The sequence below is a fragment of the Anolis sagrei genome, chromosome 2 (genome assembly GCF_037176765.1).
Source record: "Anolis sagrei isolate rAnoSag1 chromosome 2, rAnoSag1.mat, whole genome shotgun sequence".
Lineage (NCBI taxonomy): Eukaryota > Metazoa > Chordata > Lepidosauria > Squamata > Dactyloidae > Anolis > Anolis sagrei.
Genome location: NC_090022.1, coordinates 7,751,230 through 7,776,500, shown reverse-complemented (window position 1 = coordinate 7,776,500; position 25,271 = coordinate 7,751,230). Strand labels below are relative to the sequence as shown.

The 25,271-nt window shown below is 45.1% G+C and overlaps 1 protein-coding gene across 1 annotated transcript; it reads right to left on the bottom strand.

The window, feature by feature from the left end:
- Positions 1-1,533: 1,533 nt before the first annotated feature.
- LOC132765300 (zinc finger protein 436-like) lies at positions 1,534-21,429 on the bottom strand. The gene is made up of 5 exons (XM_060759578.2): positions 21,325-21,429; positions 14,631-15,230; positions 13,125-13,207; positions 10,454-10,574; positions 1,534-8,629 (listed from the first exon to the last, which is right to left on the bottom strand). The coding sequence occupies exons 2-5, from the start codon at positions 15,181-15,183 to the stop codon at positions 7,269-7,271; spliced, it is 2,118 nt and encodes a 705-aa protein (XP_060615561.2). The 5' UTR covers positions 15,184-15,230; positions 21,325-21,429; the 3' UTR covers positions 1,534-7,268.
- Positions 21,430-25,271: the final 3,842 nt, after the last annotated feature.

The window sequence follows — 25,271 nt, the reverse complement described above, 5'->3', positions numbered from 1 at the left end:
TGGTTTGCTATATGAGTTTTGCATATATGCAGACTGTGGCCAGGAAATCAGGAGACGCTTCCTTCTTGGGAGGAGAGCAATGTCCAATCTCGATAAAATAGTAAAGAGTAGAGACATCAGACTGGCAACCAAGATCAATTGCCTATTAAAGCCATGGTCTTCCCTGTAGTCACCTACGGATGTGAGAGCTGGACCTTGGGGAAGGCAGAGCGAAGGAAGAGAGATGCTTTTGAGCTGTGGTGCTGGAGGAAAGTGCTGAGAGTGCCTTGGACTGCGAGAAGATCCAACCAGTCCATCCTCCAGGAAAGAAAGCCCGACTGCTCATTGGAGGGAAGGAGACTAGAGACAAAGTTGAAGTACTTTGGCCACATCATGAGGAGACAGCAAAGCCTGGAGAAGACAATGATGCTGGGGAAAGTGGAAGGCAAAAGGAAGAGGGGCCAACCAATGGCAAGATGGATGGATGGCATCCTTGAAGTGACTGGATTGACGACTGACAGGGAACTCTGGCATGGACTGGTCCATGTAGTCACGAAGAGTTGGAAACGACTGAACGAATGAACAACAACATCAATGGAACTCTCTGCCCTGGAGAGTGGTGGAGGCTCCTTCTTTAGAAGCTTTTAAACAGAGGCTGGATGGCCATCTGTCGGGGGTGCTTTGAATGTGATTTTCCTGCTTCTTGGCAGAATGGGGTTGGACTGGATGGCCCACGAGGTCTCTCCCAACTCTAGGATTCAAACCTGGCCTTTGCTTCAGTTTGGAGAGTGACATTGTAAGGATGCCTTCCTTCTCTCGACATCCCTTTCTTTCTGCAATGTATTCCTGCAGCACCTGGATGTTTTCTCTCTCCATTGGAGGAAGAGGCAAGGACTGAAGGCTCAAGAAGGGGAAGGAAGGAAGAGAGGAAGGAAGAGGCCCACCATAGAGCTTATCACCCTCCACGTGTGCTTTGGCTCCTGCTCCCTCCTGGCCAGGCATACTGGGAGTTGCAGTCCCAGTATGCTCCCCAATGGGCCTTGCTTTCCTCTCCCTCTTCCCTCCTCCTCCCAGAGGCAGCATTCCCTTCCCTTCCTGCCTTCTTGGCTGAGTGACCCCCAAAACCCCAAAGACTCTGGAGGCAAAGGAGGACTCACCCTTCGGGGGCGGTGCGGTGGGAGGAGCCTCCCTTTTGGAACTTGCTCTGAATGCAATTTTCTTGCTTCTTGGCAGAATGGGGTTGGACTGGATGGCCCATGAGGTCACTTCCAACTCTAGTATTTTATGATTTTATTTATATTTTATACTAGACATCCCCTGCTACACGTTCTGTGGCCCAGTCTGTGTATATGTGTTTTGTGTCTGTATGTATGTGTATGTGTTTTTGTGCATGCGTTCTAATGTATTATTTATTTCTTGGCTTTTTAATTCTTTTCCGCTGTGTTTTTCAGTGTTTTTATGAGTGATGGTCACTCGTTGGCTTGATCGGTGTCTTGTGTCCAAACCTGGTGTCAATGCGTCCAATGGTTTTTGAGTTAGGATAATCCCACAAAAGAACATTATATTTTTATTTATATATAGATATATTTAATTCCATTGGTATAGGGCCTCAAGGGGGCTGGCAATAAATAGGGCACAATGCAAACCAAACGCATTAAAATAGGAGTATAAAAATTAAAATACAATTCAAACCTCTGTATCGTTAAACAATTAAGCATAAAATATTAATAATGCATTAGAAACTATATAGCCAGCCCAAACCCCCAATCACAACATCCCCAGCAATCCATTTCTACTAAGTCCATAATGAGCAATGGTGGGAGGAATTCATGGAGTTGCCATAACACAGCAGGAGATCTGGAGAAATGTGCTGAAGCTAGGTCTTGCTGTCTGGATGCTTTGGGGTGGGCCGAGATATGTCCTCATCACATCAAAGGTCTTCCCATTCCACTAGGACGGTTTCTACCTTGGGGAGACTCTTTGGTGTCTTCTTGAACTTACCCATTTCTCATACTTTCACCTTTCTTCTTTTCCACTTAAGACAGGGTTTCTCAACCTTCCTAATGCTGCGAGCCCTCAAAACAGTTCCTCTTGTTGTGTTGACCCCCCAACCATAACATTATTTTCGTTGCTACTTCATAACTGTAATTTTGCCACTGTTATGAATCATAATCTAAATATCTGATATGCAAGATGTATTTTCATTCACTGGACCAAATTTGGCACAAATACTCGATACACCCAAGTTTGAATATTGGTGGGGTTAGTGGGGATTGATTTTGTCATTTGGGAGTTGTAGTTGCTGGGATTTATAGTTCACCTACAATCAAAGAGCGCTCTGAACTCCACCAATGATGGAATTGAACCAAACTTGGCACACAGAACTTCAATGACCAACAGAAAATACTGGGAGGATCTGGTGGACATTGACCTTGAATTTTTGGAGTTGTAGTTCGCCTACATCCAGAGAGCACTGTGGACTCAAACATTGAGGATCTGGACCAAATTTGGCACAAATACTCAATATGCTGACATGTGAACACTGGAGGAGTTTGAGAATTTTCCTTGAGTTTTGGAGTTGTAGTTCACCTACATCCAGAGAGCTTACTTACTTACTTAGGCGATCTCTCGTTGGCCAAGTCGGATAGTCTTCCAGGAGCAGAATTCTTGTGAGTCTGTAGGTGGCTGTGGAGCCCTATTCTTGCTCTGCATCTTCTTCCGCAGTGAGGGCATTGGTTTCCAGGTGGAAGGCGGTCACGGTCGGGGTTGGCTTGACGCGCCTTCCTCTTGGCACGTTTCTCTTTCACCCTCCATTCGTGCCTCTTCAAATTCTGCAGCACTGCTGGTCACAGCTGACCTCCAACTGGAGCGCTCAAGGGCCAGGGATTCTCACTTCTCAGTGTCTATGCCAGAGTTTTTAAGGTTGGACTTGAGCCCATCTTTAAATCTCTTTTCCTGTCCACAACATTCCGTTTTTTGTTTTTGAGTAGAGCAACTGCTTTAGGAGACGGTGGTCGGGCATCCGGACAATGTGGCCGGTCCAGCAGAGTTGATGGTGGAGGAACATCGCTTCAATGCTGGTGGTCTTTGCTTCTTCCAGCACGCTGACGTTTGTCCACCTGTCCTCCCAAGAGATTTGCAGGATTTTCCAGAGGCAATGCTGATGGAATCGTTCCAGGAGTTGCATGTGATGTCTGTAGACAGTCCAAATTTCGCAGGCATACAGCACGGTTGGGAGGACAATAGCTTTATAAACAAGCACCTTGGTCTCCCTACGGATGTCTCGGTCCTCAAACACTCTCTGCTTCATTCGGAAAAATGCTGCGCTTGCAGAGCTCAGGCAGTGTTGTATTTCGGTGTCGATGTTGACTTTGGTAGAGAGGTGGCTGCCAAGGTGGCTTCCAGAGAGCACTGTAAACTCAAACAATGATGGATCTGGACCAAATTTGGCACCAATACTCAATATGCCCAAATTTGAACACTGGTGGACTTTGGGGAAAATAGACCTTGACATGTGGGAGTTGTAGTTGCTGGGATTTATAGTTCACCTACAATTAAAGAGCGCTCTGAACTCCACCAACGATGGAATTGAATCAAACTTAGCGCACAGAACTTCAATGACCAACAGAAAATACTGGAAGTGTTTGATGAGAACTGACCTTGAGTTTTGGAGTTGTAGTTCACCTACATCCAGAGAGCACTGTAAATTCAAACAATGATGGATCTGGATGAAACTAGGCAACAATACTCAATATGCCCAAATGTGAACACTAGTGGACTTTGGGGAAAATAGACCTTGACATGTGGGAGTTGTAGCTGCTGGGATTTATAGTTCACCTACAATCCAAGAGCACTCTGAAGCCCCCCAATGATAGAATTGGGCCAAACTTCCCATACAGAATCCCCATGACCAATAGAAAATACTGTGTTTTCTGATGGTCTTTGGTGATGGTCCTTTGACACCCCCTGGCGACCCCTCCAGGGGTCCTGACCCCCAGGTTGAGAAATACTGATTTAAGACAACGATTTATGTGCAAACTAAAGTGATCTATACTGAACCTAAACCTCAAAGCAGACCAGAACTCACTTCTGGAAATCCACATGATGTCCAGGAACTTCCAGTCTAGAACCAGAGTGAGACAATGCTACCAACCACATTTCCCTTCACTTTTCCGTACAGAGAAAAAGTGACTGATTGGACTTATGTCACACCCATTTCTGTGGCCACAGAACTCAAAGGAGATTCTGGACAACACAACCTTTGTTGACATCACAAAAGGTGCCCCTGTGACCACACAGGGAAGGGATTGTACATCCACTTCTAGGAGTTCTCCCAGAGCTTTGTGGCTGTCTGGCAACAGCAACCATGACAAAAAGTGGTAAGGTCGATGGTCCAACGATGCCAAATTGGTTCTGACATAAAGACTCTACCCCACAGCTGCTGGATCAGGAACAGAAGACGAACAGCTCTGTGGCCTCCAGGACAACTTATTTCTGCTTTGGACAAGTTAAACATAAGCCAACAATGTGATGCAGCGGCAAAAAAAGCCAATGGGATTTTGGCCTGCATCAATAGGAGTGTGGTGTCTAGATCTAGGGAAGTCATGCTCCCCATGCTCTATTCTGCCTTGGTTAGACCACACCTGGAATACTGTGTCCAATTCTGGGCACCACAATTCAAGAGAGATATTGACAAACTGGAATGTGTCCAGAAGAGGGCAACTAAAATGATCAAGGGTCTGGAGAACAAGCCCTATGAGGAGCGGCTTAAGGAGCTGGGCATGTTTAGCCTGAAGAAGAGAAGGCCGAGAGGAGATATGATAGCCATGTATAAATATGTGAGAGGAAGCTACAGAGAGGACGGCGCAAGCTTGTTTTCTGCTTCCCTGGAGACTAGGACATGAAACAATGGCTTCAAACTACAAGAGAGGAGATTCCACCTGAACATGAGGAAGAACTTCCTGACTGTGAGAGCCGTTCAGCAGTGGAACTCTCTGCCCCTGAGTGTGGTGGAGGCTCCTTCTTTGGAAGCTATTAAACAAAGGCTGGATGGCCATCTGTTGGATGTGCTTTGAATGCAGTTTTCCTGCTTCTTGGCGGGGGGTTGGACTGGATGGCCCATGAGGTCTCTTCCAACTCTTTGATTCTATGATTCTATGGACTGTCCTAGGGCCGCTTTCATTTACTGAACGACAGAGGATATATATTAATCTGATCGAGCCTGTATTACATCTCCACTAACATGTTATTCCATGCCTTCCAAGTCAATGCCAAATTACAGTGATTCTAAAGGCAGCGTTTCTCCACCTGGGGGTTGGGACCCCAGGGCGGGGTTCATGAGGGGGTGTCAGAAGGAATGCCAAAGACCACTAGAAAACACAGTATTTTCCATTGGTCATGGGGGTTCTGTGTGGGAAGTTTGGCCCAATTCTGTCATCAGTGGGGTTCAGAATGCTCTTTGATTGCATGTGAACTATAAATCCCAGCAACTACAACTCCCAAATGTCAAGGTCTGTTTCCCCCAAACTCCATCCATGTTCACATTTGGGCATATTGATTATTCCTGCCATTGTTTGGGTCCACAGTACTCTCTGGATGTAGGTGAACGACAACTCCAAAACTCAAGGTCAATGCCCACCAAACCCTTCCAATATTTTTTGTTAGTTGTGGGAGTTTTGTGTGCTAAGTTTGGTTCAATTCCATTGTTGGTGGAGTTCAGAATGCCCTCTGATTGTAGGTTAACTAGAAATCCCAGCAACTACAACTCCCAAACGACAAAATCAATCCCCCTCTCCAACCCAAACAGTATTCAAATTTGGGTGTACCAGGTATTTGTGCCAAATTTGGTCAAGTGAATGAAAATACATCCTGCATCTCAGATATTTACATGACAATTCATAACAGTAGCAGAATTACAGTTATGAAGTAGCAATGGAAATAATTTTATGGGTTGTGTGTTTACCTCCCAACAAAGAATTCCCCCCAGGATGGAAGCAGCCAAGCTTTGAAGCAGCAAAGCCATTCAATGCTAATCAAGATGGCCAACTGCAACATTCACACTTTCCTCAAACAGACAAGAATTCTTTCTCCCACCCTGGACATTATTCCACAGATATATAAACACCACTTGCCTAGTTTCCAACAGACCCCTTAACCTCTGAGGGTGCCTGCCATAAATGTGGGCAAAACGTCAGGAGAGAATGCTCCTGAAACATGGCCAGACAGCCCAGAAAACGCACAACAACTCAGTGATTCCAGCCATGAAAGCCTTCGACAATAATGTCATGGTTGGGGGTCACCACTGTTACAGTAAGTTGCAGCAGGACCAAGTGTGTGTGTGTGTGGGTGTGTGTGTTGAAGAAAAACCTTATGATGGTAATTATTATGTGCAGCTGGTAATGTAGGTCAACCAGCAATCTTGGACACACAACAACTCAGTGATTCCAGCCATGAAAGCCTTCGACAATAATGTCATGGTTGGGAGTCATCACTGTTAAAGTAAGTTGTAGCAGGACCGTGTGTGTGTGTGTGTGTGTTGAAGAAAAATCTTATGATGGTAATTATCATGTGCAGCTGGTAATGTAGGTCAACCAGCAATCTTGGACCACACCTGATAGGGTATAACTGTATGGGTTTTTAGAATACAGTTCTGGAGAGCTTTTTCTCAAGGTTTATGTTTTGCTTTCTCATTTGACTTAAGATGAAGATGCCTTATTTTGTGTTACTTACAAAGACTATGCAAGTTTCCTGCACTGTTTGTTTTTGTATGCACAAGTTTGTGTTTCATCGCTGCTACTAAGAATAAAGATTTTCTATTCATTTCTACTCTTGCCTGTATGTCTTGTGCTTGGGACGTGGCTAAGATCCACTTGCTGTGCAACAACCACAACATGAGGACCTGTATTAAGGGGTTGCGGCATTTTGAAGGTTGAGAGATACTACTCTAAGGCAACGCTAGCACAGGAACTTCTTGACAGGATGTGTCCAAGGGGCTTTGCTTCTGCCTTCCACTGAGGCTGAGAGAAGGCGACTTGATCAAGGTCATCCAGTGAGTTTCCATTCCCACATGAGACTTCGAGCCCTCGTCTCCAGAGTGGCAGTCCAATGCTCAAACCATTACACCCTGAGGCCACATAAAACCTTGATTTGTCCAAATCTGCAAAAGCTGAGAAGAAACTGAACGAATCATAACAAAGTTTCCAAAACAAGCACCAAACAAAAGAACTTACCGCAGAAAAGAAAACATCATATCAGTCAGAAAAGCACAAATAGTATCACAAGACCAGTACTCAACTTGTGTCAAAAGATGATCCAAGACTGCTTGCATCAGCTGGAGGGAAATTACACAAAAGCCATGGTGGCTTTTCATCTGTCTGTGTTTTCTTCATGGCGTGAATATTCTGGTGTCTAGCGAGGGCCGACCTCTTACTAAAGCTCTTTCCACACTCTTGGCAGATGTACGCCTTCTCTGCTCTATGGCTCTCCTGGTGAGTTTTGAGGACTGATTTGTAACTATAGCTCTTCCCACACTCCAGGCATTTATAGGGTTTCTCTCCCCTGTGGATCATTTCGTGCCCAAGGAGGCTCCTCTTTTCAGCAAAGCCTTTCCCACACTCCAGGCATTTAAACGGCTTCTCTCCGATGTGGGTCTTTTCGTGCCGACTGAGGTCTCCTCTTTGGTGAAAGCACTTTCCACACTCCAGGCATTTGTGCGGCTTTTCTCCAAAGTGGCTGTTTTGGTGCCTCTTGAGAGTTGCTCTCTGATTGAAGCTCTTCCCACACTCCAGGCACGTGTACGATTTCTCTTCCGTGTGACTATTCTGGTGAGTTTTGAGGACTGACTTGAAGCTGAAGCACTTCCCGCATTTCGAACATTGATAGGGTTTCTCTCCTCTGTGGTTCATTTCGTGCCCAAGGAGAGTTCTCTTTTCGGCAAAGCATTTCCCACACTCCAGGCATGCATATGGCTTCGCTCCCAAGTGCGTTTTTTGGTGCCGCGTGAGGGTCGATCTCCAACTGAAGCTCTTCCCACACTCCTGGCATGTGTATGATTTCTCTTCCATATGACTGTTCTGGTGGCTCTTGAGGACTGATTTGTAGCTAAAGCCCTTCCCACATTGCAGGCACTTATAGGGTTTCTCTCCCCTGTGATTCATTTCATGCCCTATGAGATTCCTCTTTTCAGCAAAGCCCTTTCCACACTCCAGGCATTTATAGGGTTTCTCAACCATGTGCGTTTTTTTGTGTCTACTAAGATTTGCACTGTGATAGAAGCCTTTCCCGCACTCCAGGCATTTATATGGCTTCTCGACCATATGGAATTCCTCATGGTTCGTAAGATATATGCTACACCCAAAGCTTTCTCCTGACTGGTAGCAATTAGGTTGCCCTTCCTCTATGTGGTTTGTGATGTCATCTTTAATGTGCGATCCCTCATGGAGGAAGCCTTTCTCATAGGCAAGGTAGTTCCAGATCTCCCTGGTTTCATCTGATTTTTCTTGAATTTCCCAGATATCAACAAAACACTGGTTCATTCCGTCTTCTTCTGCTTCCATTCTTAGGTTCTCCTCTTCCTCTTCTTCACATTTCTCTGTTTTAATCCACACTTTATATGGCGCTTCTCCATTTTCACTCCCCTGCCCATCACCACCTTAAAAGAAGAGTAAGAATGCATGAGAAAATGGAAGGGGGAAATCAATAAATGAGTGCAAATATTGTAAGAGAATGAGGAAAAAAGGAGCAGTGGGAATCTTGTTATGGAGGAGAGAGACCAGTCTAATCTAAGGCTTGAGGAACTTGTGGTCTTCTGGACGTTGTTGGGAGATAGCTCCCATTATAGTACAGTTCAAAGTGGGGAATGATGCGACATGCAATCCAGAAATATAACTTGTCAGAAATATTAAAAATTAGCTAGGCATTTTTAATTACAAAAATTTGGGTCAAGCACTGAAAGGGTTAAATGGATGCAATGACTCAGCAAAAGCTGGAGTTATATATAAGCAGGTATGCCTGCAGCTTAGTAGCTGACAGTCTGAGGTAAACCTCAGTGGGAGAAAGGTCTAAGCCTGTGAGAGAAGCCACAGTGTGAGGTATTTATTATTTCTTTACTTCATACATTTGTATCCTGTCCTTCACACTCCTGGAGAGGGATTCAGGGTGGCCTCACAATCAGCAACCACAAGATTGCGGCAAAAAAAGCCAATGGGATTTTGGCCTGCATCAATAGGAGCATAGTGTCTAGATCAAGGGAAGTCATGCTCCCCATGCTCTATTCTGCTTTGGTTAGACCACACCTGGAATATTGTGTCCAATTCTGGGCACCACAATTCAAGAGAGATATTGACAAGCTGGAATGTGTCCAGAGGAGGGCGACTAAAATGATCAAGGGTCTGGAGAACAAGCCCTATGAGGAGCGGCTTAAGGAGCTGGGCATGTTTAGCCTGAAGAAGAGAAGGCTGAGAGGGGATATGATAGCCATGTATAAATATGTGAGAGGAAGCCACAGAGAGGAGGGAGCAAGCTTGTTTTCTGCTTCCCTGGAGACTAGAACGCAATGGAACAATGGCTTCAAACTACAAGAGAGGAGATTCCATCTGAACATGAGGAAGAACTTCCTGACTGTGAGAGCCGTTCAGTAGTGGAACTCTCTGCCCCGGAGTGTGATGGAGGCTCCTTCTTTGGAAGCTTTTAAACAGAGGCTGGGTGGCCATCTGTCAGGGGTGCTTTGAATGCAATATTCCTGCTTCTTGGCAGAATGGGGTTGGACTGGATGGCCCATGAGGTCTCTTCCAACTCTTTCATTCTATGATTCTATGTCCAAACAAAGACAATTATAATAACAATTTACATTTAAAACAACAGCTAATATATCAATTATAAAACCAGCAGCACTTGCGAGGGAGTGGGATCAAGAGAAGGGCCTCTCCTGATGATCTTAGTCTCCAAGGAAGGTCGTAGAGGGAGATATAGTTGGACAAGGAAGCTGGTCCGGAACTATTTAAGGCTTTATAGGCCAAGGCCAGGACCTTGAATTGTGCTTGGTAGCAGATTGGCAGCTAGTGGAGCTGACGTAGCAGAAGGGTGGTATGCTCCCTGTACACAGCTCCATTGCCCTGTTGCATCCTAGTTGCATCCTAGTTTCCAGGGCAGCACAAAACAACCTTTCTCCCTCTTTCCTATGACTTCCTCTCACATCTTGATCCATGGCCCTCATCATGTCTCCTCTCAGCCTTCTCTTCTGCAAGTTAAACATGCTCTGCTCTTTGGGTCGCTCCTCATAGGGCTTATTCTACAGACCCTTGATTGTTTTAGTTGCCCTCCTCTGGACACTTTCCAGCTTGTCAAAATCTCAACCTTCCTTGTCAACATTCTTTGATTCTTAACCCTAAAGGATATCACAAGATACAATTATACACAAGGTGAAATAAATTCCAAAAATGATTTCCCCTGACCGAAGAGTCTAAGGGATTCTTACCCAGAGAAGCCACCATCTTATAATTTTCTTCCATGACCTCCCAGTGGAGGCTCCGTTGATCCAGACCCAGCAGGGCCCACTCCTCCTCGCTGAAATGTACAGCCACATCCTCAAACGTCACCTGAAAGAAGAGATTTTATACACACAGATTGAAAATGCTTCTTCCACTGCTAAGCAGAATCCAATGTATACCAAAGCTGATTCCATGCAAGCTGGAACACATGATACAAAGAGGGCACTTGTGCTCTCTGTAGGAGCGTCCACAGCTTTCTTAAGCAGAATCTGCACAAAAATGTGGAAAGAACCATGTTATTTGTTTATTTATTTACGACATTTATATGCCGCCTTTCTCAGCACAAAGGGGACTCAGAGCTGCTTACAAGTAATGTGTAAATACAATATATTATATTATTAGCTTAGCACAATATTATCAATTACATCAATTAAATGATCAAGGGTCTGGAGAACAAGCCCTATGAGGAGCGGCTTAAGGAGTTGGGCATGTTTAGCCTGAAGAAGAGAAGGCTGAGAGGAGATATGGTAGCCATATATAAATATTTGAGAGGAAGCCACAGGGAGGAGGGAGCAAACTTGTTTTCTGCTTCCTTGGAGATTAGGACGCAATGGAACAATGGCTTCAAACTACAAGAGAGGAGATTCCATCTGAACATGAGGAAGAACTTCCTGACTGTGAGAGCCGTTCAGCAGTGGAACTCTCTGCCCCAGAGTGTGGTGGGGGCTCCTTCTTGGGAAGCTTTCATTTCCCTGGGCAATACTTATGGCAATGAGGAAAAGGAACACGGATCAACAGGGAAAGTGAGGTGACACATGAGGCCAGATCCTCTTTCATCCTCTTCCATTTCCTTTTTACGACCATGGTGAGTTGACCCCCAGATCCCACCCATGGACAGCAACAGCATTGCCCCATCTTCCTCATCTGAGATAACCATGTTTGTTTGTTTTTTGCAATTTTTCACAGAAAAGCTTCACCCATAATCCCTGCAAAAGTGGAGATATGACTGCAGAGAGACTGTGCTGAGCTAATAATATAATGTATATATGTAAATAATATAATGTATATATGTAAACAGAGACTGGATGGCCATCTGTCAGGGGTGATTTGAATGCAATATTCCTGCTTCTTGGCAGGGGGTTGGACTGGATGGCCCATGAGGTCTCTTCCAACATGAGGTCTCTTCCAACTCTTTGATTCTTTGATTCTATGATATTAGTATTATATATTATTATATTGTGCTATACCATTATATTGTAATATTATTAGTAATATTATATGTGATATAAAATATATAATTATAATATCATATTATTAGTAGTAGTATTGTGTTGTATAACATTATAATATTATCAATATTATATGTATATACATTATATTATTAGCTCAGCACAGTCTCTCTACAGTCATCTTTCCACTTTTGCAGGGATTATGGGTGAAGCTTTTCTGTGAAAAATTGCAAAAAACAAACAAACATGGTTATCTCAGATGAGGAAGATGGGGCAATGCTGTTGCTGTCCATGGGTGGGATCTGGGGGTCAACTCACCATGGTCGTAAAAAGGAAATGGAAGAGGATGAAAGAGGATCTGGCCTCATGTGTCACCTCACTTTCCCTGTTGATCTATATTCCTTTTCCTTTTCCTCATTGCCACAAGTATTGCCCAGGGAAATGAAAGGACAAACCAGATGGAACAGAAATACATGACAAACAGGATGAAAAATGTGTTGTCAAAAGCTTTCAGGGCCAGAATTACTGGGTTGCTATGACTTTTCCAGGTTGTATGGCCATGTTCCAGAAGCATTCTCTCCTGACATTTCACTCACATCTATGGCAGGCATCTTCAGAGGTTGTGAGGTATGGACCATGCAGCTGTGGACAAGAGGTCTACATAGGGACTACCAAACGCAGCACCCAAACACGAATCAAGGCGCATGAAAGGCACTGCAGATTAACTCAGTCAGAGATTCAACCATAGCATTGCACCGGATGAACCAACCTGAACACAACATATTATTTGAGAACACAGAAAAGCTGGACCGCTCTCACAACCAACAGGTCAGGCTACACACATTGAAATCCCCAACCATGTGGGCAATTTAACAGAAAGGAGAAAATCATGAGAATGAACAAAATCTGGCTACCAGCATTAAAAATCTGTAAAATCAGGACAGTAAAGAAAGAGCAACACTAAAAAATAGGGGAATTCCAGACAAGAAACAATCAGAGCCAGCTAATCACCACCCAACAAAGGATTCCCCCAGGCAGTAAGAAGCCTGGCCTTGAAACTGCAAGGCCAATTGCAACATTCACACCTACCTCCAACAGACAAGAGTTCTTTCTCCCACCCTGGACATTCCAGAGGTATTTAACCCCATTTTCCTAGTTTCCAACAGACCTCACAACCTCTGAGCATGCCTGCCATAGATGTGGACAAAACGTCAGGAGAGAATGCATCTGGAACATGGCCATACAGTCTGGAAAACTCACAACAACCAACCATGAAAGTCTTTGACAATACAACGTTCTTGAGATTTCTTAAAAGAAAACTTGGTCAGAAACAGAAAACAAACAAACCAAACCAAACTTTCAGGCCACATGAGGTGTTGCAAACAATCCCACAATTATCTCCAGTTCATTTCTACTTCCATCCTTTTACCTGATCCTGTTCCACTGAGGCCATTTCTCCTGATTCATAACGAGATGAGCTATTATATCTTTCCAGCTTCCTGAATTCGTCTCCTGTGAAATGCCAAAGAAAAGAAGAGAAATGCTGTTTTTAAGTTTCAAAGTGGTTGACAATTTAAACAACACAAAAAGGAACTCTGGGAGATTCTCAAGGGGAGGAACAGAAGGAACCAAAAGAAGGTTTTATAATCTCGGGCTCTGAGGATGACGTGGGAAGGAATCCCACTGGAGTATTGCAGCACACCCAAATACCTGGGAGTTGCCTTGGACCGGGTGCTGACTTACAAGAAGCACTGCCTATCAAGCAAAAGGTGGGTGCTAGAAACAGCATCATATGAAGGCTGACTGGCACAACCTGGGGATCACAACTAGACACAGTGAAGATATCTGCCCTTGCGCTGTGCTACTCTGCTGCTGAGTACGCATGCCCAGTGTGGAACACATCTCACCATGCTAAAACAGTGGATGTGGCTCTTAATGAGACATGCCGCATTATCACAGAATGCCTGTCTCTTACACCACTGAAGAAATTATATTGTTTAGCTGGCACAACCTGGGGATCACAACCAGAAACAGCGAAGGCATCTGCCCTTGTGCTTTGCTACTCTGCATGCCCAGTGTGGAATACATCTCACCACGCTAAAACAGTGGATGTGGCTCTTAATGAGACATGCCGCATTATCACAGGATGTCTGCATCTTACACCACTGGAGACATTACACTGTTTAGCCGGTACTGCACCACCTGACATCCGCCGGGAAGTGGCAGCCAATAGTGAAAGGACCAAGGCAGAGACATCTCCAGCCCAACTCCTGTTTGGATATCAACCAGCACACCAATGCTTTAAATCAAAGAATAGATTTCTAAGATCTACAGAGATACTTGCATTAACACCTCAGCAAGCGAGAGGTCAAAAGTGGCAGGCAAAAACCCAGAACCTCAATCAGTGGCTGATACCAAATGAGAGACTCCCCCCTGGGCACACAGAAGACTGGGCGACTTGGAAGGTGCTGAACAGGCACCACGAGATGCAGAGCCAACCTTAAAAAATTGAATCCACAACATGCGAGTGTGGAGAAGAGCAGACCACAGACCACCTACTACAATGTTGTCTGAGCCCTGCCACATGCACAATGGACCTTCCTACAGCAACACCACAGGTACTCCAAGTGGCCAGCCACAGGCCAAAGGACATTTAGTAGAATGCCAAGTTTTTTTAACTTTGTGCTTTTAAAATACATTACAACTGTATCCTCGGTTCGCTCTTGATACGATAAATAAAATCTGTGGCAGAAGCATTCATGAGGTGCAGCCAGTTTCATACAAGACCATCTGAGATGTTTACATTCTCAAAACTATGCTTAAGACATTTTAGCAAAATGGCTATTGAAGGCAAATATTTTGGTGGACATAACAGAAGACCATATATTTGGGGAATCCTTGAGTGTGATGGACCAAGTGAAAGAAGGACTCTTACCCAGTGGAGCGGCTCTTCTGTCCCCTTCCAGCTTGACCCACCTGGAAGGGAATCTCTGACCGACTTCAGGTGGGACCTCCTGGGCCTGGAGGAGATGACTTTCCTGCTGCTTTTCCTGCCTCATCTTCTTCACCTCTGCCTGAGTCAGGAGGAAGCCTTCAGCCAGGGCCACCGCCTGGGAAGTGGTCTCCGCCCCACATTCCCTGACCCAGCTCTCCATCTCCGGGGGGAGGACATCCAGGAACTGCTCCAGAATCACCAGGTCCAGCATCTCCGCCTTGGTGTGTTGCTCTGGTTTCAGCCACTGGCTGCAAAGAGCATGAAGCTGGTTGCAAACTTCGCGAGGGCCCTCGGCCTCCTGGAAGCGGAAGCAGCGGAAACGTTGGCACTGGACATCCGAGTTCAACGCTCTTTCATCCAGGACATGCACTGCAGTTCTCTTGCAGGAAAGAACCCTTTTCCTATCCCATGCTGCATTGGGCTCTTTTTCTCCATCAGAGCTGAGTGGGTTTGGCTCCTCCATCTTCACTCTAGACTCCAAACTAGTTTCCATTCCGGATGAAGAACCTCTTCCCGTCGTATTATGTCATGAATCAAAGGCTACAGAAGGTAATGGAGAAATTAAGTCCAGGTTAGTTAACAAGATCTGTAATACACGTAACACTCTCCAGAGAAGAAGCGATTTTATAATCCATTTTTGAGTGGCTTCCGTAGATACTTCTTGTAGGAAACACCAAGATATGACTGATTTAGAGTACGGTCAACGAACAAACTAATAGTTAAGAATTATTCAGGGGAGGTATCAGATCTCGCTTAAATGGCATCTAACTTGTCAGAAATGTTAAAAAATAACTAGGTATTTTAAATTACAGAAATGTGAGTCAAGCACTGAAATGGTTAGATGGATGCAATGACTCAGAAAAGCTGTAGTTCAATATAAGCAGGTGTGTGTCTGTAGTTTAGTAGCCTCTGTGAGAAGTCTCTGTGGGAGAAGCGCCTCAGGGTTTAGTTGGCCTCGGTAAGAGAGAGCCCTCAGTGTGAGGTAGGCCTCAGTGTGAGAGAACCCTCAGTATGAGAGAGCTCTCAGTGTGTTAGTAGGCCTCAGTATGAGAGATTCTTCAGTGTGAGAGGGCCTCAGTGTTAGTATGAGTGTTAGTATTCTCAGTATGAGAATGTCTCAGTGTGAGAGGACACTCAAGTGTGAAGGCTGCTGTGTGTAAAAACCTACTGTGTGGAGTTCCTGTGTAACATCGGTGTAAGAAGAGGCTCCGTGAGAGCGAAGCTGTTTATCTGCATTAGAAAGAAGCCCAATGTGGAAGCAAAGAAGGAAGCGTAAAGAACTTTGTGTTATGGAAACCTAGTTTTGTAAGTAGTGCAATCATATTGTTTTGCTTTAAAGAAAAGCCTCCTATGGAAGAGATAACACAGGTCTGTGTGTTTATGTTCTTTTATCACTTTGGACTGCTGGTACTGGGTCCTGCTCCTGCTGAGTTGCTCTGCTGAGCATTTATGAGGAGGATCTTTTGTTAATAAGCCCACTCGCCCAACATATCTGTTATTAGACATCTGTGTGCATACTGAAATCCAATCTGGTTTAATGTTTAGGAGAGCTGGGCTTGGATTCGTGAGATCAAGAGTCTGGTCTCTGTGCAGTTAGGAAGCCCACCTGGTCATCTCTGGTTAGTTTACTTCTCAGCCTGACCTACTAGATCAGTGGTCCTCAACCTTCCTAATGCTGCAACCCCTTAATACAGTTCTTCATGTTGTGGTGACCCCCAACCATAACATTATTTTTGTTGCTACTTCATAACTGTAATTTTGCTACTGTTATGAATTGTAATGTAAATATAGGATATGCAGGATGTATTTTCATTCACTGGACCAAATTTGGCACAAACACCCGAATTGGAATACTGGTGGGTTTGGAAGGGGGAGTTGCTTTTGTCACTTGGGAGTTGTAGTTGCTGGGATTTATAGTTCTCCGACAATCAAAGAGCATTCTGAACTCCACCAACGACGGAATTGAACTAAACTTGGCACACAGGCCTCCCATGACCAACAGAAAACACTGAAAGGATTTGGTGGGCATTGACCTTGAGTTTGGAGTTGTAGTTCACCTACATCCAGAGAGCACTGTGGACTCAAATAATAATGGATCTGGACCAAATTTGGCATGGATACGCAATATGCCCAAATGTGAACACTGGTGGAATTTGGAGAAATTAGATTTTGACATTTTGGAGTTGTAGTTGCTGGGATTTATAGTTCACCTACAATCCAAGAGCATTCTGAACCCCAGTAATGATAGAATTGGGCCAAACTTCCCATACAGAATCCCCATAACCAAAAAAATATACAGCATTTTCTGATGGTCTTTGGTGACTCCACTGACACCCCCTCGCGACCCCCACAGGGGTCCCAACCCCCAGGTTGAGTAACAGTGTATTAGGGAGAATATAAAGTGGGGAAAAGGAGAGTCACAGATGTTCTCCTGGAAGTTTACCACATATAGAATCAAATATATCCTGGACTCATCGCTGAGCCTGGAGCCCCAGGTTTCAGCGGTGGTCAGGGGAGCTTTTGCACAATTAAAACTTGTGCGCCAGCTGTGCTCGTACCTTGGGAAGTCTAACTTGGCCATGGTGGTCCACACTTTGGTTACATCCCGTTTAGATTACTGCAACGCTCTCTACGTGGGGTTGCCTCTGAAGACTGCCCGGAAGCTCCAATTAGTCCAACGAGCGGCAGCCAGAATACTAACACGAGCGGGGTACAGGGAGCATACTACTCCTCTGTTGCACCAGCTCCAGTGGCTGCCAATTAGCTTCCGAGCACAATTCAAAGTGCTGGTCTTAACCTATAAAGCCCTAAATGACTCCAGCCCAATTTACCTGTCCGAACGTATCCTCCCCTACGAACCATCTAGATTGTTAAGATCGTCTGGAGGGGCCCTGCTCTCAGTCCCACCACCCTCGCAATCGCGTCTGGTGGGGACGAGGGACAGGGCCTTCTCGGTGGTGGCCCCTCGGCTCTGGAACTCTCTCCCACTGGAGATCAGATCTGCCTCTTCTATCTTGATGTTCAGAAAACAGGTGAAAACTTGGCTCTGGAAATTGGCATTCGACGAGTGAGTCAATATTCTGTGATATGGATGGATGATGACGAATGACGAACAACAATTTTATTGTGACGACTGACCATTGTAATTATTTGACTGCATTACTATTTTAATGTTTTAGCTTAATATGTAATATGATGTTTTTTAATGACTGTTTGTGATATTACTGTTGGAAACCGGCCTAAGTCCCTCGACAGAGGTGAGAAGACCGGTATACAAAACTGCTAAATAAATAATAAATAAATAAATATCTATATATATATATCTCACAATGAATTCTACTTGCAGAATCTGTATTGGGTGCTATGCTCAGCAAAAGCAGAAGTCTTCATGTAGCAAAGGAGCTGAAATGAGACCTTATAAAAGTAACTGTTATGTGTTTCAATGGACGCTCAGAAGAGATTCATACAATGTATTCAGTGAACGGCTTGATTCTCACCCCTGTTTCAATGCCTTGTGCAGGAGATATGAGGAGTGGCCTAAAGAGCTGGCTATGTTTAGCCTGCAGAAGAGAAGGTTAGGAGGAGACTCGATAGCCATGCTTAAATATTTGAACGGGTGTCATAAGGAAGAGGGAACAGGCTTGTTTTCTGCTGCCCGGGAGACCGGGACTCGGAGCCGTGGGCTCAAATTACAGGGAAGGAGATTCCAACTAAACATTAGGAAGAACTTCCTCACAGTAAGAACTGTTCAGTAGTGGAATTATCTGCCTTGGGAGTGTGGTGGAGGCCCCTGCTTTGGAAACTTTTAAACAGAGGCTGGATGGCCATCTGTCAGGGGTGATTTGAGTGTGCTTTTCCTCCATGGCAGGGGGTTAGTACTGGATGGCCTCTTCCAATTGGTCACTCCCAACTCTAGAATCACAGAGTTGGAGGAGACCTCATGAGCCATCCAGTCCAACCCTGTTCTGCCAAGAAGCAGGAAAATTGCATTCAAAGCACTCCCAACAGATGGCCATCCAGGCTCTGCTTCAAAGCCTGCAAAGAAGGGGCCTCCACCATGTTATTCGAGAGCAGTACGTGTGAAAAAGATCTTGGAGTCTTCGTGGACAACAAGTTAAACATGAGCCAACAATGTGATGCGGCAGCAAAAAAAGCCAATGGGATTTTGGCCTGCATCAAGAGGAGCCTAGTGTGTAGATCTAGGGAAGCAAGTCAGGCTACCTATGCTCTATTCTGCCTTGGTTAGACCACACTATGGATATTGTGTCCTATTCTGGGCACCACAATTCAAGAGAGATATTGACAAGCTGGAATGTGTCCAAAGGAGGACGACTAAAATGATCAAGGGTCTGGAGAACAAGCCCTATGAGGAGCGGATTAAGGAGCTGGGCATGTTTAGCCTGAAGAAGAGAAGGCTGAGAGGGGATATGATAGCCATGTATAAATATGTGAGAGGAAGCCACAGGGAGGAGGGAGCAAGCTTGTTTTCTGCTTCCTTGGAGACTAGGGCGCGGAACAATGGCTTCAAACTACAAGAGAGGAGATTCCATCTGAACACGAGGAAGAACTTCCTGACTGTGAAAGCCATTCAGCAGTGGAACTCTCTGCCCCGGAGTGTGGTGGAGGCTCCTTCTTTGGAAGCTTTGAAAAACAGAGGCCGGATGGCCATCTGTCAGGGGTGATTTGAATGCAATATTCCTGCTTCTTGGAAGAATGGGGTTGGACTGGATGGCCCATGAGGTGTCTTCCAACTCTTTGATTCTATGATTCTATGATTCCACCACATTCCTGGGCAAAGAGTTCCACTGCTGAACAGTTCTCGTTCCCAGTCAGGAAGTTCTTCCTCATGTTCAGGTGGCATCTCCTTTCCTGCTGTTTGAAGCCATTGTTCCACTGCGTCCTAGTCTCCTGGGCAACAGGAAACAAGCCTGCTCCCTCCTCCCTGTGACTTCCTCTCACAGATTTATACATAGACATAGGATAGACTGTAAACCTAAAGAATATACAAAAGCCAAGACTAACAGAACCCAACATGCCCCTCATCCCCTGCTCATTAAAAACATTGTGTTTACACCATATCGTTATGAGATTAATAGTTTTAAAACATATATTGATACAAAATGTTGAGTTTTTTTTCTGTTTTGAAGTCTGAGTCCCAAAGGGTTTCCTCCAACTTCAAATCCCCATCTCCAAGCCCCGAAGAGTCCCAAAGCTTGACTTTTGCTCCACTGTAGAGAGACTGATATTTCATTTTGTATGCCTCTACATGCCTTTCTTCCTCAAGTTTGACCCAACTGCACAGGACTCATTGGAACCTTTCCACTGGGGTCTTGTCACTCCTCCTCCTGCGAGGGAGGCCAGGCTCAAAGAGAAGGAGGAAGGGAATGGAGAAGAGCAAGAAGGATGGAATCAAAGAAGGAAGGAAGGAGAGAAGGAAGCAAGAAAGAGGACAAGGAAGGAAGGAAGGAAAGAAGGAAGGAAGGAGATAAGGAAGGAAGGAAGGAAGGAAGGAAAGAAGGAGAGAAGGGAGGGAAGGAGGATAGAAAGAAAGGAGAGAAAGAAGGAAGAAAGGAATAGAGGAGAGAAGGAAGGAGAAGGAAAGAAGAAATGAGAGAGGGAAGAAAGAAGAGAAGCAAAGGAGGAAGGAAGGATAGAAGGAAGGAAGGAAGGAAGGAAGGGGAGAAGGAAAGAAGGCAGCAAGGATGGAAGCAAGGAAGGAAGGAAAGAAGGAGAGAAGGGAGGGAAAGGAATGGAGAGAAGGAAGGGAGGGAGGAAGGAAGAGAGGAGAGGAGGAAGGAGAAGGAAAGAGCAGGAAGGAAGAAATGAAAGGGAAGAAAGAAGAGAAGGAAGGAAGGAGAGAAGTGAAAGAGGGAGGAAGGCTAGAAGGAAGGAGAGAAGGATGGAAGCAAGGAAGGAAGAGAAGGAGGGAAGGAAGGGGAGAAGAAAAGAAGGCGAGAAGAAAGGAAGGATGGAAGCAAAGAAGGAAGGGAAGAAGGAGAGAAGGGAGGGAAAGGAATGGAGAGAAGGAAGAAAGGAAGGGAGGAAGGAGGAGGGGAGAGAAGGAAGGAGAAGGAAAGAGCAGGAAGGAAGAAAAGAGAGGGAACAAAGTAGAGAAGGAGAGAAGCGAAGGAGGAAGGAAGGAGAGAAGGATGGAAGCAAGGAAGGAAGAGAAGGAAGGAAGGGGAGAAGGAAAGAAGAAGAGAAGAAAGGAAGAATGGAAGCAAGGATGGAAGCAAGGAAGGAAGGAAGGAGAGAAGGAAGGAAAGAAGGAGGGAAGGGAGGGAAGGAGGATAGAGAGAAGGAAGGAAGGGAAGGAGAGAAGGGAGGGAAGGAGGATAGAGAGAAGGAAGGAAGGAAGGAAGGAAGGAAGGAAGGGGGCCCAGGTAGGAGAGAGGGCCAACTGCAGAGGCTCACCTCCTTCCTGGACAGCTTAGGGAGGGAACCCCTTTGGCCCCCCAGTAGTCCTTCGGCTGAGCCTCCCTCCTGGCCAGGGAGAGTGGGGGGTGCCCCTCCAGCCCTGCCCCATGGGCACCGGTGGGCCTTTGTTCCCCCTCCCCTTCTCCCCAAGGCTCACCCCTCTCCTCGGGCAGATCTGGGTCCCCCAAAGCGCGGGGAAGGTGGGAGGAGGACTCACCCCATGGCCTGGAAGGCAGCAAAGGCAACGAGCGAGAGCAGCCCGCCTGCCCTTCCTTCCTCTCTTTGTAGGCTCTGCTTCTTCTCTTCCGGACTCCTTTCCAGGGCGGAGGGAGGGAGGAAGGAGGGAAGGAGGGAGGGGCCTCTCTGTGCCAGCCCTGGCCTCCTCCACACAGCCCCTCCCAGTTGCCTCCAACCCAATGGAGCCCACAACCCAGCCTTGTTTCACACAAGACCTACAGCCATGGAAACCAGTTGGGCCAGGCAGGGCGACAATAGGCTGGCCAGGCAGGATCTCTGCATGTCCTGCGTTTCCTCCACTTTGGAGCTCAGATCTTGGCCCCTTCCACACTTCCCTACACACCAGGATCTCTTCCCAGATAATCTGTTTATCCCAGACTACCAACAGCAGAGATTCATATAATCCAAAGCAGATAACCCGGAATCCCATCCTGGGGCAGAAGGATAGTACAGAAGGGGCCCTTGTGAATGCTTCGTGGCCCTGTGACTTGAGATTGGTGGGCCCATAGAGTCACAGAAGCTCTCCCAACTAGGGAGGACCCATAGATGTTTTACAAAAAACATGATCTTTTCGAGATTGTAACCTTTTGGAGAAGAGCCACAAACCTGCTTGAGTAGAATCTCCTCAAGTGCTATACAACCAAATGTAATTATGCAAGGCCATTGGCTTCAGTTGTTAGACTGAACAACCTGTTGTCTTTGATCTGTTAGGACAGATGCCACTGCATAAAAATAGCCACTCTTCAGAAGTGTTTTTCAGTGTCCAAAATATATATACGGTGTCTACTCTCCCTTAAAACAACTATGCATTAAAGAGACAAAATAATGGGTTGTTGTAGGTTTTTTCGGGCTATATGGCCATGGTCTAGAGCAGTGGTTCTCAACCTGGGGTCCCCAGAAGTTTTTGGCCTACAACTCCCAGAAATCCTAACAACTGGTAAACTGGCTGGAGTTTCTGGGAGTTGTAGGCCAAAAACTTCTGGGGACCCCAGGTTGAGAACCACTGGTCTAGAGGCATTCTTTCCTGATGTTTTGCCTGCATCTATGGCAAGCATCCTCAGAGATTGTGAGGTCACTACCCGGGTTATCTGCTTTGGATTATATGAGTCTCTGCTGTTGATAATCTGGGATAAACAGATTATCTGGGAAGAGATCCTGGGATATAGGGAAGTGTAGAAGAGGCCAAGGGCTGCCCTGAGCTCCAAAGTGGAGGAAACACAGGGCATCAATAGATCCTGCCTGGCTAGCATATGTGACCTCACTACCTCTGAGGATGCTTGCCATAGATGCAGACGAAACGTCAGGAGAGAATGCCTCTAGACCATGGCCATATAGCCCGAAAAAACCTACAACAACCCAGTGATTCCAACCATGAAAGCTTTTGACAATACAGAAAAAATAATAATAATATAATAATAAGCTTTATTTATACCCCACCACATCTCCCCTAACGGGAACTCAGGGCGGCTTACATGTTGTTTGTTACCCAAACAACAAATTACAATAAAATAAGATACAAGTTACAATAAAATAAACAACATCGCAATAAAGTACAAAACATATGAATACAATAAACAATATTTAAAAATAGACTTTGGTTAAAAAAACATATTTGGTTTACTCACGACCTTCATGTGTTCAGCATACACAGGTACACAACTTATCGGTCATTTACAGATATGTTTGAGATAGTTTCTGTGCCAAATCCTGAATAATGTTGTAAACTTTTATCCATAGTTCTTCTGGGACTCTAGTTATTAAATCTAGTCTCTTAATTTTACTCTTCACCTCCACGGCATATTCACTAGGAATAGGAGACCTATTCTCTTTAATATGACTCGAAATCTATATAAATAAAAATGTTCTGTTCGTTTGTGGGATTAACAGAACTCAAAAACCACTGGATGAATTGACACCAAATTTGGACACAAGACACCTAACAACCCAACAACCCAATGTCCTTCACTCAAAAAAAAAAAAAGATTTTGTCATTTGGGAGTTGTAGTTTCTGGAATTTATAGTTCACCTACAAACAAAGAGCATTCTAAACCTCACCATCGATGGAATTGAACCAAACTTGACACATAGTTCTCTCATGACCAACAGAAAATACTGGAAGGGTTTGGTGGGCAGTGTTTTTTTGGTTTTGGAGTTGTAGTTCACCTACATCCAGAGATCACTGTGGACTCAAACAATGATGGATCTGGACCAAACTCTACATGAATACTCAATATGCTCAAATGTGGACACTGGTGGAGTTTGGGGAAAATAGAATCTTGACATTTGGGAGTTGTAGTTGCTGGGATTTATAGTTCACCTACAATCACGGAACATTCTGAACCCCACCAAGGATAGAATTGGGCCAAACCTCCCACACAGAACCCCCATGTGGGCCACAGCAACCCGTGGCAGGGGATGGCTAGTTGTACAAGAAGAAGTTTGTGAATAGAGTCCCAGAAGAACTATAGGGACAGAAGTTCGCAACATTGTTCAGGAGATGGCAACAAAGTACATTCAAAAAAAGAAAGAAAAGAAAACCAAGAAGGCAAGATGGTTGTCTGCTGAGACACTGGAAGTAGCCCAAGAAAGAAGGAAAGCAAAAGGAAACAGTGATAGGAGGAGATATGCCCAGTTAAATGCACAATTTCAGAGGTTAGCCAGAAGAGATAAGGAACTATTTTTAAACAAACAATGCATGGAAGTGGAAGAAGACAACAGAATAGGAAGGACAAGAAATATCAGAGGTAAATTGTAGGCAAAAATGGGCATGATTAAAAACAAATATGGCAAGGACCTAACAGAAGCTGAAAAGATCAAGAGAAGGTGGCGAGACTAAACAGAAGACCTGTATAGGAAGGATAATCATATTGAGGATAGGTTTGATGGTGTGGTGAGTGAATTAGAACCAGACATCCTGAGGAGTGAGGTTGAATGGGCCTTAAGAAGCATTGCTAACAACAAGGCAGCAGGAGACGATGGGATCCCAGCTGAGCTGTTTAAAATCTTGCTGCCACATGTCAGCTAATATGGAAATATGACATTAGATTGACACCCCACCCCCCCCCCCCCCCCGTCCTTCAGAATGAAACTCAAAAGCTGCTTATGGAACCAAGTGTTCAAACAGTAGAGGTAGCAATTTAGAATGAGTCCCAATTTGTGCTAATGACAATGGACTGACCTGGATTATGATTTCGAACCTGCGCGAGTTTTGGGAATTTTATGTTTTAATTGCTTTTATCATTTATTACTGTTGTTGGCATTGAATGAATGCCTGTTATGAAGCCGCCCTGAGTCCCCCTCCAGGGGTGAGGAAGACAGGGTACAAATATGCCAAAGAAATAAATAAATATGGAAAAAGCAAGAATGGCCATCAGACTGGGAAAAAATCCACTTATATCCCCATATCAAAAAAGGGAAATGCAAAAGACTGCTCAAACTTTCATACAGTGGCACTTATTTCTCATGCAAGGAAGGTAATGCTCAAGATCCTGCAAAGAAGACTCCAGCAATACATGGAGAGAGAGTGGCCAGACGTTCAAACTGGGTTTAGAAAAGGCAGAGGACCGAGAGACCACATTGCCAATATCCACTGGATATTGGAGAAAGGCAGGGAGTTTCAGAAAAACATCTATTTCTGCTTCATTGACTATTCTAAAGCCTTTGACTGTGTGGATCATAATAAACTGTGGCAAGTTCTTGGTGGGATGGGCATCCCAAGCCACCTTGTCTCTCTCCTGAGGAATCTGTACAAAGACCAAGGAGCAACAGTCAGAACTGACCAACGGAACAACAGACTGGTTCAAGATTGGGAAAGGCGTACAGCAGGGTTGTATCCTCCCACCCAACCTATTCAACTTGTATGCAGAGCACATCATGCTGGGGCTTGACTAATGCAAGGCTGTGACAGACTTTGTATTTCTAGGTGCA